Here is a 12735-nt window from a genome sequence, read left to right on the forward strand (position 1 = left end):
AAACAACTTCAACATGCACATCAACTTAGACTAAGAAGCCTAAAGCTCTCAAGCACTTACAATCAAATAACTGTCAGCGCTGCCTCAATGAGTCAAAATCAAGACAGAGAGGGGGAAAACAACTCTGAATGTGGATGTCACACGCGTGGGTTTTGTTGATTCAGTAATTGCCGGCCTGTCCCAATACGCACCCTGGCAGCAGCTGAGGGGAATCTCCCGCCTCACTCCAGGGGGTTCAGTCCTGGAGCTGAGAAACGCTGTCCGCTGTCAGCCGGAAATGCAGCCCAGCCTCGCAACATTTAAATACCAAAGCCCCAGCAAAGCTACCCACACACACAAACACAGGACTACGAGCTGACAAAATGCCAGCACATTCAAACAATGGCAATGAGCAGAGAGCATGCTGGTTGCTAGAGCTTTGAGCAGCCACTCTTTCAATCTCTCTGTTTCTCCCTCTCTCCTTTTCTCTCTGTCTTCTTGTTTCTTTCCCTCTCTCACAGTCTTCCTCTCTTTCTCCCTCTCTTTATTTCTCTTTCTCCCTCTTTCTTTCTTTCTCTTTCTCTCTCGTTCTGCTCCCACCATAAAACCTTAATCTTTCAACTTTTTCCTGACTCAGCAGAGGCAGCACAGCGGCGAAGCTCCATGGCTCTCTCTCTCTCTCTCACTCTTTCTCTCTCTCTCTAGCTCTACTCATCCTGTTCCAAACACTCTCCCGCTTTTCACTCTGTCTCCACAAAAAGACTCACTCTTTATGCTCACAGAAGGAAAAAAAGAAAGAAAGGCTCTGAAAAAAGTACACCTAAAAATCCCTGAGACAGCCACCTCACACAGCAGGTCTGGCACAGAGAGAGAGAGAGAGAAAGAAAGAGAGAGAGAGAGAAAGAGAGAGAGAATACACTCCTGTCCTCTTCATTTCATTACTGTTTTTACCCTTTAAATATGTTGGGCCTGACACAGCACAAGAGGCTCTTTCATTCAGATATGAAAGCACACAAACACTCATGCTAAACACACAAACGTGCAGTCTCAACATACATACAAACACACACACACACACACACACACACCTTCAAAAAGCTGATCAAACTCTGTCTGTCTCATACACAAAAGGTTCAAATGAAAAGAAACCCAGTTAATGTTAACCCTGGTTGTTTTCCTTCAGTTCCTCTTTCTTCTCTTTACCCAGTCACTCTCACAGCTGAGGCATTTAGCAAAGCCAAGTCTGACCGTTCACACAGCAACGAGAACAGCAACACACACACACACACACACACACACACTGACTCACAGTCACTCACTCACCAGATAATTCATTTTCGGCCCCCTTCGCAGAGTTGCTGTGACTCCAGAGGAGAGTTAACGGCCCGTTATCTGGCCAAGGAAACAGTCCCTGTAACCGGCCACCTCGAGTTTAAGTTCCTTGTTGTCTCCGTAGCCAGAAGTGGAGGAAAAAAAAGAGGCGAATGGCACAGATCCTAACACATTCTCCAGCTCCGTGATCTCACAGGGCAAGAATGAGAGTGTCCCATGCACTTCTCCCTCTCCCTCTCTCTGCGCACGTCTGTCCTAAGCTCTTTCTCCGACTCCCTTTCTCCCTCCCTTCCCTCGCTCTCCATAGCCAAAGCAAGAGAGGGAGGGAGGGAGGGAGGGAAAAATGCCCAGTAACCCGACACCCTCCTAGTTCCTTCTCAATCCGGACATTCTCACTTGGGGAAGCTGATTGGCTGAAGGAGCTCTTCTTATGCTAATGAGTGCTGGCTTCTCTCTCGCCCCTGCCTGTGAGGAATGTTTAGTGTGCCTCTGTTCGGACCTCAGAGGGACACACACGCACACACACACGCACTCATTTTTTGCAGTTTCTTTTCTCTTCTTGCCCCTTACACACTAACACACACCTCCCCCCATCTACTTTTCTATGAGACATGCATATTCTTTGTCTTTTTTCTCTCACTCTCTCTCTCTCTTTGGCTGTCTGCTTGTAGTGAGAAATTGGTTTCTTTTCTTTGTAGCTCCAGTAACTAGAGGAATCACTAAATGAACATAATGCTTACAAAAGTATTCACACTCTTGACCAATACTGATGAGGAAATGGGTGAGACATATACACGCTTGTATGTTTAATGAAGGGAATGCAAGGGAATGCACTTAACAGAGATGCAAAACTCTATTGAGTTCTTAAATAAATCAAATCAAACTGCACCCATTGTCTGAGTCAGTGTCTAGGGTTGATTGAGGCAGCTTTAGCTGTAGATATGAGAGCCACAGTCATATGAGGACCACAGTGTGTGTGTCTCACGAGAGAGAGAGGGAGCTCACACACTTGTGCCCACACAGGCTGTGACATCACAGTCCTAGCTTTTCACACAGCAGTGACACGGTCAAGAGGTCAAATTAGGGGCCAGCTCTGTCATCAATACTCTTGCTTATAGGGATGCCATCTAGAGTCCTAACAACACACACACACACACACACAAATACATAAATACACTTCATATACATGCACACATGCTCCTTACACACACATACCTACACACACACACACACACACACACACACCACAATAGGTTTTAAGGCAGAACTTGATCATGAGACACAGACTCCGTTCTCTTCACTACAGAAACAAGTGACCACACCACGACACAAAGGCCAGAGTCCGCCTCCATTTTTTTATAGAGGACTCAGTGTCACTCTAAGAGGCTGGAGACCCCCATGTTGGCAAGAGTTGTGCGAGGTGGACAGACGTGGGATACTCTCTCTCACACACACAGCTGACATCGTCTCATGAGCCCGCCGCCATGGCTGATGCAGAAGGCGGCACTGTCAGGCGTCAGGAGCACCAATTCACTGAAGGGGAGGGCCAGTATTAAGTGAGCACCGCTGGTGTCACATCAAAAAGTCCCCCCCCCCCCCCCCACCATCCCCACCCTGATTTAATGCGCCTTGGGATTTTTGGAGCGCTTATCTTGACACAGCGACTGTCTTTTCAGGCCTGGGGGGAGGCAGTGGTGGAGACGGGGCGCCAGGTCTGGTCTCCATGGAGACTGCACTGCTCATCCACTCACGCCATGAGGCACTTTCAGAAGATGGATTCCAGTGGTTCCACGAGTCTCAGACATTAACAAACACACACACACACACACACACACAAGGACCAGTACAGCTACCAATAATGCACACACACAGACATAAACACACACTCAGACACACAAATCAAATTAGTGTGTTTCTGCTCCATCTCAGGGGAACACTAAGACTGTCACACACATTCTCTCGCACTGAGATCACAGCTGTCAATTACCGTAGGGCTGGTGTCACCATGGAGATTATTCCATCGCGTCAGGCACCATTTCAATTAGCGCCCCCTCCCGCTCATCAGCTAATGAACCCACCCCACCCCCAGTCACTCACTCACACACACACACACACACACACACACACACACACACACACACACTCCCAACGGAGTGCCTCACAAATCAGAGCCCCACCACTTGACGGGTGAGTAGGGAGAGGGGTAGCGGGGGAGAGACACTGATCCTAAATGACACGCGCGTCAGGGCTGAACCAAGCTTCCACGGCTACTGGGAACACCCAATTCCCCACAATACGGATGGTAGATCCCAGTGAATGTCTCATACAACACCAAACTGCAGTCCACTTTGGAATGCGCGTGACAGAGATAGGGCCGCACCAGATCAGGGTCAGGTCTGGATCGGCTCCCAAGAAGTCTGCTATCTCGCTACCTCGCTCTGTGACAGCCATTGTACAGCATGCCTCCCAATGCAAGTCTATGGGAGTCTTCAGTTTACAGAGTGATGAAACTGTAACTAAATCCTGAGTAGATCCTAACTCCTGGCCTTTCTGTGGGCACACGGATAGCGATGAGAAGCTCTGCCACACTGTCCTGCTGTCAGGGGTGAGTGGGTCCGTGTGGGGCGGGGTTGGGATCGGCCCAAACACTGGTTCTATTGTGTGAGCATGAGGCTGGCAGTGGTCCTGGTCCAATGGCGCATGCATTCTTTCACACCTACACACTGCCCGAGCCTGACCCATTCTAACCAATGGCTCTGCAGTCCCGTGCCCCGACCAGTGGACCAAACACCCACTCACGGTTGCACCGACCCAGCCGCTTTCGTCATAGGGACATTCAGCACATGCCTGACAACACTAGTCCCCCTCTCCCCTCTCTCTTCCCTCTCCGGGTCCGCTCTGTAGAACAGGCCCGACATTGAGTACCACAGATATGGCTCAGTCACTCCGAGTGTTAATATGGAAATCCCATTTCCTTCTGAATCGAGGATGGGACGTGTCTTTTTTCCCCCCTCCATATTTCTTTAATCTTTTTTCTGTCTTTCTTTCTTTCTGTCTTTCTTTCGTTCTTTTCGCTGCCGGTCAGAAGTCATTTAGAGCTGAAAAACATGTCTAGGAGAATTTCCTTCTTTGGTCAGATTGAACAGATTGAATTGAGGGCTGCAAACACCTGCAGGCTCCAGACGTCACATGACATTTGAGGTAGCACTCTCACAAAGGATGGGCGTTTTTTTTCCACTAATGTTTTTCTTGAATAAAGAAACAAGAATAGGTAACAGTTATCTGAATCATTCTCAAACACATCTTAGACAGCCTACAGGATGGTACACAACGACAAAATGTCCCCCCAAAACAAGGTTTAAATGCAGTGGTTGAGTAATTCATGTCATGTCAGTGACAAATACTGAAACTCTAACATACAATCTGTAATGAACTATTTTCCATCTGTATGTTGTCTTACATTATGCATTCCTTTTTACAGACTACCCAACACTGATGTGATGAGAATCGAAACTTTGACTCAGAGCCCTTACAACCCTGGATTGAGCTCAGTGAAGAATGATGTCATATAAAACAAGTACATTAACTGATTAATCCACTATATCCATCACTATAGACTGTATGTCTGTGTGTCTTTGCACCACACATTCACTCAATCATTCCCCTGTACATCTGAAACATTACCCACATCCCTCCAGGGGACACTCAACTCCACAGTCAGATTTCCCAGTCGAGATGGAACAGATGATGCCGACGTCCTTACAATGTGAGGTTTTATGTCCTCGGTTAAAGGGGCCATTTAAGGTGCCGCACCAGCGATGGTAATTGGGGGTTAATTAGTTCGGTCCTGATGACTATAATTAAAGCAAACCTCCCATGGCCCATTCCATACTCATATACACATCACAACCATTCATAGTGTGCAGGGCATCCGGTATAGTGTGTGTGTGTGTGTGTGTGTGTGTGTGTGTGTGTGTGCTTTTGGTCTGTTGTGACTTCATGCAGGGGGCTGTGCGAACCAAAACAATGCACATCCTTGTGCTCTTTCATATCCGTGCCTCCAGCCAAAAGCGGTCTTTGATGGACAGAGAAATAAAGAGTCTCTTCTCTGGGTCGCCTCTCTGATCCTCGACCCTACTGAGCAGCCTGTCACTAAGGCCTTTTAAGACCACTTAGAAAGCAACAAAGCTCTCCGCTACATGCGGACCAACATGTTGCAAACAGACGGAGGCGAGTGCACACACTCACTCACACACAGAGTGCACACACACAGAGTGCACACACTCACACACACACACACACAGGCATCTCACCAGCATTTTCATACAAGCACACTTCACGCATATGTACCAGATCTCACAAATTCTCACAAGCGAACAGGCATGCTGACCACACACAGAAACTGGCAAATGCACACGCACGCACGCACACACACACACACACACGCACACAGACACACACACACATTATGCTCAGATATAAACACGCCTTGAACGCTTCCAGCAGAAAGTCTTCTCTCACAGGATGCTGCACCAGAGGTTTCAGAGGGCCCTGACTTATCTCACAGACTTGCAGACTGGCAGTTTGCCCAAAGCCCACTGGAGCTGCCCCCCCCCCTCCCAACTGCTCCAGGATCCCTGCCCCCCCCCCCCGTGATAGTGGATAAGACCCCTCTCTTGTCTATCTGGTGTGGAGACAGGAAAAAACAAGGCGCTTCCCCGCTCCCATAAAGGAAGAAAGAATGGTTGTGTGAGTGTTTACAAACCCATCCCCTGGAGTAATGGGATTGATGGAGCTCGGTCAACCTTCATTTCCATAGATAATTGCATTTGTTTATTTGCCTATTTCAAATTTCTCAGATTTTCATTTACTTTCCTATCGGTGAGACGCGCTAATGCGCTGGGATGATTAAAACCCACAAAGCGCATCTTTCTTTTGTGTGTGAACGTGTGTGTGTGTGTGTGTGTGTATGTGTGTGGATTTTGTTTGGCTTAACAGATCTGACTCTTCCTCAGCAAAGGCAGCCTTATCTGCTGTCTGCTGGCGTCTCTGCTAATTCTCATCTCATGGCCTCACCGTCGTGGGCAGACTGGCATTAATGAGACAGGAAGCTAATAGCATTATCAGGGGCGCGGGCGCTGCCATTGTAGGATGGGAGCTGATTGTGTTCTCAGGGATGAGACTGGAGTTACTTCTCGCCAATCCCTGAGGAGCAATGACACTGTGAGCATCTGAGCGTATACGTGCATAATAAACTCTGTGTGTAAGTGTGTGTGTGCAAGTGAGTGTGTGTGTGTGCATTTTTCTCAGAGAGACAGGTGGGCTGCACAGGAAGTGCCTCCCAGGCACTGCCACCGAGGCAAGATTTTCTTCCCCTAATCTCTTTGGCAGTGTGTACTGTAATGCATGAGCCTCAGAATGACCTGGTGGTACTGGACAGTGGAGCTTCTGTGGCAGGCGGGGTTGTGTGTGTGTGTGTGTGTGTGTGTGTGTGTGTGTGTGTGTGTGTGTGTGTGTGTGTGTGTGTGTGTGTGTGTGTGGTTTGGCGGGCCTACAGAGACTTCAGTGACAAACGACACTGCTGACCTCCCATTGATACGGCAGACGGAACGCACAGGTCACAGTATTGTTCTCCCTCATATCATCTCACAAAGCCGCAGGCAATCCCAAACACACAAACAAACAAAAAAACAACACACACACACACACACACTCATGCTCGCTGAAATAATTGCACCAAGCTAAACACGCACAGAGTGAGAAACACAAACACACACACAACAGTTCTCAGGTCCCCTCCCCCTCTCCGGCTCTGTGGAATGCTGGAATGCGGGGCTAACTCCACCATAACGCCAGTCTCCCCAGCCATCACTTCCAGGAAGAGGAGCCTTCTTCCTATGGGCAGGGCTGCCATACACGGTGACCCTATGGGAGCTGAATCACTCTTTAAACACGCAGCTTCAGAGTACCTGAACCAACAGGCTCTAATTACCTAACTCCACAGCGCGAGAAAACCTGGGCTGAGACTAGGCTGCTGCATTCCTCCGGGATTTCAACTCTCTCTCTCTCTCCTTCTGGCAGTGCAGTGTGTTGTGCTCTGAGAGATTACTTCAGCAGAAGGAGGTGGAGGGAGTGGATGGACTCTGCAGCTCTTTCAGCCGTGTTTTCAGAAGAGCCACCAGCACATGACAGTGACAGTGCACATTCTAGTCGCATTAGAATCTCCAGGCGTATGATTCACACAGGATATGGCTAGACCTTCACTCGTATTTAGTTATATTAAGTCAGATTCATTCATTGTGAAGGAGATTTCATCATTGATTATCAGCTGTGAAATTGGTCAGACCAAACATACCTGGGGGCAGCCGTGGCCTACTGGTTAGCACTTCGGACTTGTAACTGGAGGGTTGCCCCGAACCGCGACCAGTAGGTACGGCTGAAGTGCCCTTGAGCAAGGCACCTAACCCCTCACTGCTCCCCGAGCGCCGCTGTTGTTGCAGGCAGCTCACTGCGCTGGGATTAGTGTGTGCTTCACTGTGTGCTGAGGTTGTTTCACTAATTCACGGATTGGGATAAATGCAGAGACCAAATTTCCCTCAAGGCATCAAAAGAGTATATATACTTATACTTACTTATACTTACCTGAGGTTTCCCTGGAAACTGACCACCACATACGTAGTGAGACTACTAGAAACGGGCAATAGACTTAAAACAAAATCACAACATTTCATGATATTTTTTCATATGACGATATGAAAATAGAAGGCAAGACATAGTACCATTCACCACTATCTTTTTTGCCAGATCAAAGTCAGTCCTGAGGGCCATGCAAACACAAACACAGATCCAAAACAGTAAAACCTACTCCTAACCATCAGCAACGAGTCACTCTTCTTCCTTGCCTATGCTTTGAACCGGCCCACATGCTTGCTCTCATTCTACAAATAACTGCCTACATTGTGGCACTCATGTAAACATGTTATCAACTACTGTATATTGCTGATATCACGGGATGGCAATTTCTTATCATAGGGAGGAATTGTACTATGATAGGCCACTGTGGAAGGCTATATCATGGACAACATCCATAAAGGCCTCCTGGACATCCTCAGAACCTATTGTGTTTGTGTGTGTGTGTGTGTGTGTGTGTATGTGTGTGTATGTATGTGTGTGTGTGTGTGTGTCTGTGTATGTGTGTGTGCATCAAGCCTTTGCCCCACATCTCTGGAGACGCCCTACCCCAGAAAAGTATCGGGGTGTGATGGCAACCTTTGTTTCTGTTACAATCCTCAGGAAACTGTGACCACCACTTAATTTAATCTCGTTAGTCAAACTCAGTTGTTCGTAACTGACCAATCGCCGAGTGTGCGTGCAGAGGTGTGCGTTACAGTGTCAGAGAGCGAATGACAGCGAGCTGATGGAGTCTGTGTTTACAGAAGAGGAGGACGTTGGTCTGTCAGTCCCATTCACTGAGGGGTTGTTTTGGAGCATTTGTTTTTGCAGTCGTGAGGGAAAACACATTGTCTCCACACAGACACAGGAACGCGGGAGGTTGTGGCGCCCTGAGAATCCTCGTTGCTGTGTGTACATGGCTTTGCTGCACGACCATGACGGGCGAGTGACAGCTAATGAAGAACAGTGTGACATTTCGGGTCAGGGGTCAAAGTTCAATGGGGAGTTCTGATTTTGTGGCGTTTCATATTTCTGCGGCTCTGGCTGCGTGCCACATTCCTCATCCCCCACCCGCCACTGCACCCTCCTCTTCTGCCTCATCCAGGCCAATCAGAGGTCAGCTCTGCCAAGAGTGGCTGCATTTGATTGGTGGAGAGCTGAACTATGCTGGCTAATTAAACGTACTAGCTGCATTCTTGGCATTGACACTCAATGCAGTTCTCTGCTGATCCAGCCATCTTATAATCTCCATCTAGCAACCCAGCAACCTCAAATTTGGCTTTCCCACTAGAGCAAAATGCAACACTTTAAGAAGCTGTGCCAAGGCTGAAGACTTCTGAATGTGGTCGATGCCGAGGGAAAAATACAGTCAGTTTGTATAACAGGGAAGGGCTCAAAGCCTATAAAGGGACATACATAATTATATAACGTAATTACATAAGAATTATATCATATATCTTACTTCTCACATCTTATCATTACCATCTGCATCTAGGAATTTCCTGTCTTATTGTATTGAGGTTGTGTGCTAGAAAGCTGGGTATAATTAGAGTAAAGCCCAGTATGTGGATGAGGCTTAGGGACCTACCCTTAAAGTGGATGAAACAACACTGTGCCACTGCTCCAGGAAGCCGACAGGCCCTAAGACTAACATGGAAGCATTATCATGGATCAGGTTTCACTCAAACATCTGAGCAACGCCACAGCAATAAGCTACCGCTAATGGAATCGAACAGGAAGGAAACTGAATCTCCGCTGGCCAATGGAGATGTATCCCAGCAGAGTGGCTGAGCTGAGCAGAGCAGAACTGCTGGACTCTGCTGCCGCTGCGTTCCCTTTCATAAATGGGAATTCCTAGTCCGGCATTCATTTCCGCTGACGGCCGGGTGACCCGGGTTGGGATGGGACACATTCCGCCTGGGCTCTGGAGGCCTGGGGAGAACTTTGTGGAGGGGAAACAGAAGTCTTGCTTTGAGTTCTATATCTGTCTGTCCCTCATTCTTCTCTGTGTGCAAGAGGCTAAGGGGCAGAGGGCGGTCAAGCACCCTCATTCCCCTCCAGTCCCCCCAAGAGAAGCAAACCCTCCCTGGGGAAGAAGTGAAGTGTGAGTGTGTGTGTGTGTGTGTATGTGTGTGTGAGTGTGTGTGTGTGTGTTGGGGGGCAGAGGGGCCGACGTGCATCAATCAGCCCAGTGAGATACAGTGCCAGTGGGGTCAGGGCACTGGTACAGGGCAGTGCAATACGACCCATTCATCAGGGTGTGGAATGTCAGTGAGAATTGGGGGGTGGGATGCTGTCGCTGCCGTCTTGCCCCCCTTTTCCACCCTACAAATCAGACTGAGATCTGGTGTTTTACACCCGCCGGATGGAGGCAGATGGGAGAGCCTCTTTTAGCCTACCCTCCTCCCCCTTCAGACACATCTACATATACACACACACACACACATTTTCCCTACCCCGCCTCATTGACTAGCTGCCCTCTGTGGATGACATCATCGTAAATGCCAATTTGCAGGTCACAGGGGTCGCCACAGTACTGGCATTTCCATTTGGGTGCTGTGTGTAAGGCCTCTGAGCATCTCCAGGCCCCAGGGCTTTGGGGGGAGGTGGAGAGGAGAGGGATGAGGGGGTGGAGGCCAATGCCTATATGCCGCCGCTAGGCTCTTTGACGCATTGCATGTGCTATTTACACTCATCCAGATACTCTACACACACACACACACACACTCTCAGTCTCTGGACACACACAGTGTGTCATGGTCCTCCATCCCTTTGTGCTATATCTCAAAGCCGTGAGACACATCGGTGGCTAGCAACTTATTAGTGCATCCTGAAGTCCCACGTCCTCTTCACATCCCACAGGGACAACAATAAGACGCCATTGAGTGGGACAACACACAGTCATCGTGGGGCTGGCTAGGCAGGCACATTATCCAGAGTGTCACTGCCACCCGTCAACACCACTCCAGATTTAGTAAGGTATTTTCCATTTTAACCTTCAAAGGCACCTGGCTTAAAAACAAAGGGAGTGCCATGCATACTGGGCTAGCGGATGACTGTTCTCTCTAGCTGGACATGAACTCATTCAAGAGGGTAGACCGTAGACAGCAGCGTGGCTCTGAGATGACCCACAGCAAGAGCGATGTGAATTGTAAAAGCCTGCAGTGCAGGTTTGAACCACTAGGAGATGCTCCTGAGGCCCACTATGCCAATGATTTGCCAATCAACAAGGTGGTGGAGCACACTCTTTCCCCTATAGCAGAGTGAAACGTCCACTTCTAAAATCAGACACATAAATCATAATGGGGTATGGAGAGGAGAGTAGCATGACTTCATCACAGTTGCCTTCTCTCTCTCTCTCTCTCTCGTTTCTTCTCTCTCTTTCTGTCCTTCTTCGGAGCCTCATTCCCTCCAGAGCCCGGTGGTAATCATCAGTAGTGGGTGAGGCAAGAGGGTCTCAAGATGGTGGGTTTGATGACAGGTTAGGAACGCTCCTGTGCGCAGGCTAATAACAGTCTGTCCTCTCTTGCTCTCTTCCCTCTCTCTCTCTGTCTCCCTTTTACCTCACTCTCTTCTTCTTCTCTCTCTCCTCCCTCCCTTCTTTTTCCTTCTTCTCCCAGTGGAGCCCGCGCAGGAGGGGGGGGGGGGGTATAGATGGCGAGCTGTATCATGGCGCGGGATCTACTTAAAGGGACACCAGGCAAGCCTGATGCTTTTTCTCTACGAAACTCCCCCTCGCTCGGTCTGAAGCTCTTTTCCTTTTCTTTGCGTCTTCCGTCAAGGGTTTTTCGCTGCTTCTTCGCTTGTTTGCAACAATCTCTAGCGTTTCGTTAGCCTGCCTCTGTGCTGTAAACTGATCCTGCTTCGGTCGACGGGTAGGATACACCGAACTTGCAAGTGGGATATTCTTCCTACAGGCAGTAGAGGCGGGCGAGAGAGCCTTCATTCGCCCCGTAATGAGTCATTTAACCATATACCGACTTACGAAGATGATTAATTAACACGAAAACGTTGCCTGGTGTCCCTTTAAGGAAAGAAGAACGCCCCTGCTGATGGGCCTGGTAATTTGGGCGTCATTTGAAGATGGAGCGCCTCACAGCGGGGGTCTGCGATTAGACAGGCAATGGGACACGGGGGAGCGTGAGAGAGGGAGAGAAGGCAGAGATGACAAGAGGAAATTAGAGGAGAGAATCACAAAGGGGAGGAGAGGGGAGGAGAAAAGAAGAGAAGAGAGGAGAAGAAAAGAGAGGAGAAGAGAGGAGAAGAAAAGAGAGGAGAAGAGAGGAGAAGAGAAGAGAAGAGAGGAGAAGAAAAGAGAAGAGAACAGAGGAGAGGAGAGGGGCATGTAGACAGAGAGATGTGATGAAAATGGCAAGCAATGGGAGGGGAACAAATGAGGGAGGAAACCAGCAGCTGCCCTGGGCTTTTATTTGAGTTCCGGGACCAAATCACAGATTAGCGTGAAAACTGTGAAAAAAACATGCACATACACAGAAACACACACACACACGCAATCCATGTTAGATTTGTATTTGACTAGCTAATAGTATTATGTGCCTCTCTCAGCCAGGAATCACTGCAGAAGGCCAGTGTTCATTTCATGCCTCTAATTCTGTGGCGGCGTCTTTAAAACATCACTCGTCACGTCAAGGCAGCCCGTCGCAGAGCAACAGCCCATGCGTATTCCTCTGTACACGTGTACACACGCACACACACACACACACACACGCCATGCTGCAGTGTGGTACCTAC

At 48.8% G+C, this 12735-nt stretch overlaps 1 protein-coding gene across 2 annotated transcripts in view; it reads right to left on the reverse strand.

The window, feature by feature from the left end:
• The window catches only part of bcar1 (BCAR1 scaffold protein, Cas family member), a 79317-nt gene that overhangs the window by 34684 nt on the left and 31898 nt on the right, over window positions 1–12735 (reverse strand). Inside the window, exon 1 of one of the 2 annotated variants that reach the window (XM_076303775.1) lies at window positions 1303–1609. The exons of the other annotated variant lie outside the window; for it this stretch is intronic. Within the exon in view, the coding sequence (XP_076159890.1) occupies window positions 1303–1314 (12 nt within the window). The 5' untranslated portion in view covers window positions 1315–1609. Of the gene's footprint in view, window positions 1–1302; window positions 1610–12735 lie in introns of those variants that run through there. 2 annotated transcript variants of the gene reach the window in all.

The sequence above is a fragment of the Alosa pseudoharengus genome, unplaced genomic scaffold (genome assembly GCF_046254945.1).
Source record: "Alosa pseudoharengus isolate Yale_2024_CS ecotype anadromous, Long Island Sound unplaced genomic scaffold, YU_APseudo_1.1 YU_APseudo_1.1_scf_10, whole genome shotgun sequence".
NCBI lineage: Eukaryota > Metazoa > Chordata > Actinopteri > Clupeiformes > Clupeidae > Alosa > Alosa pseudoharengus.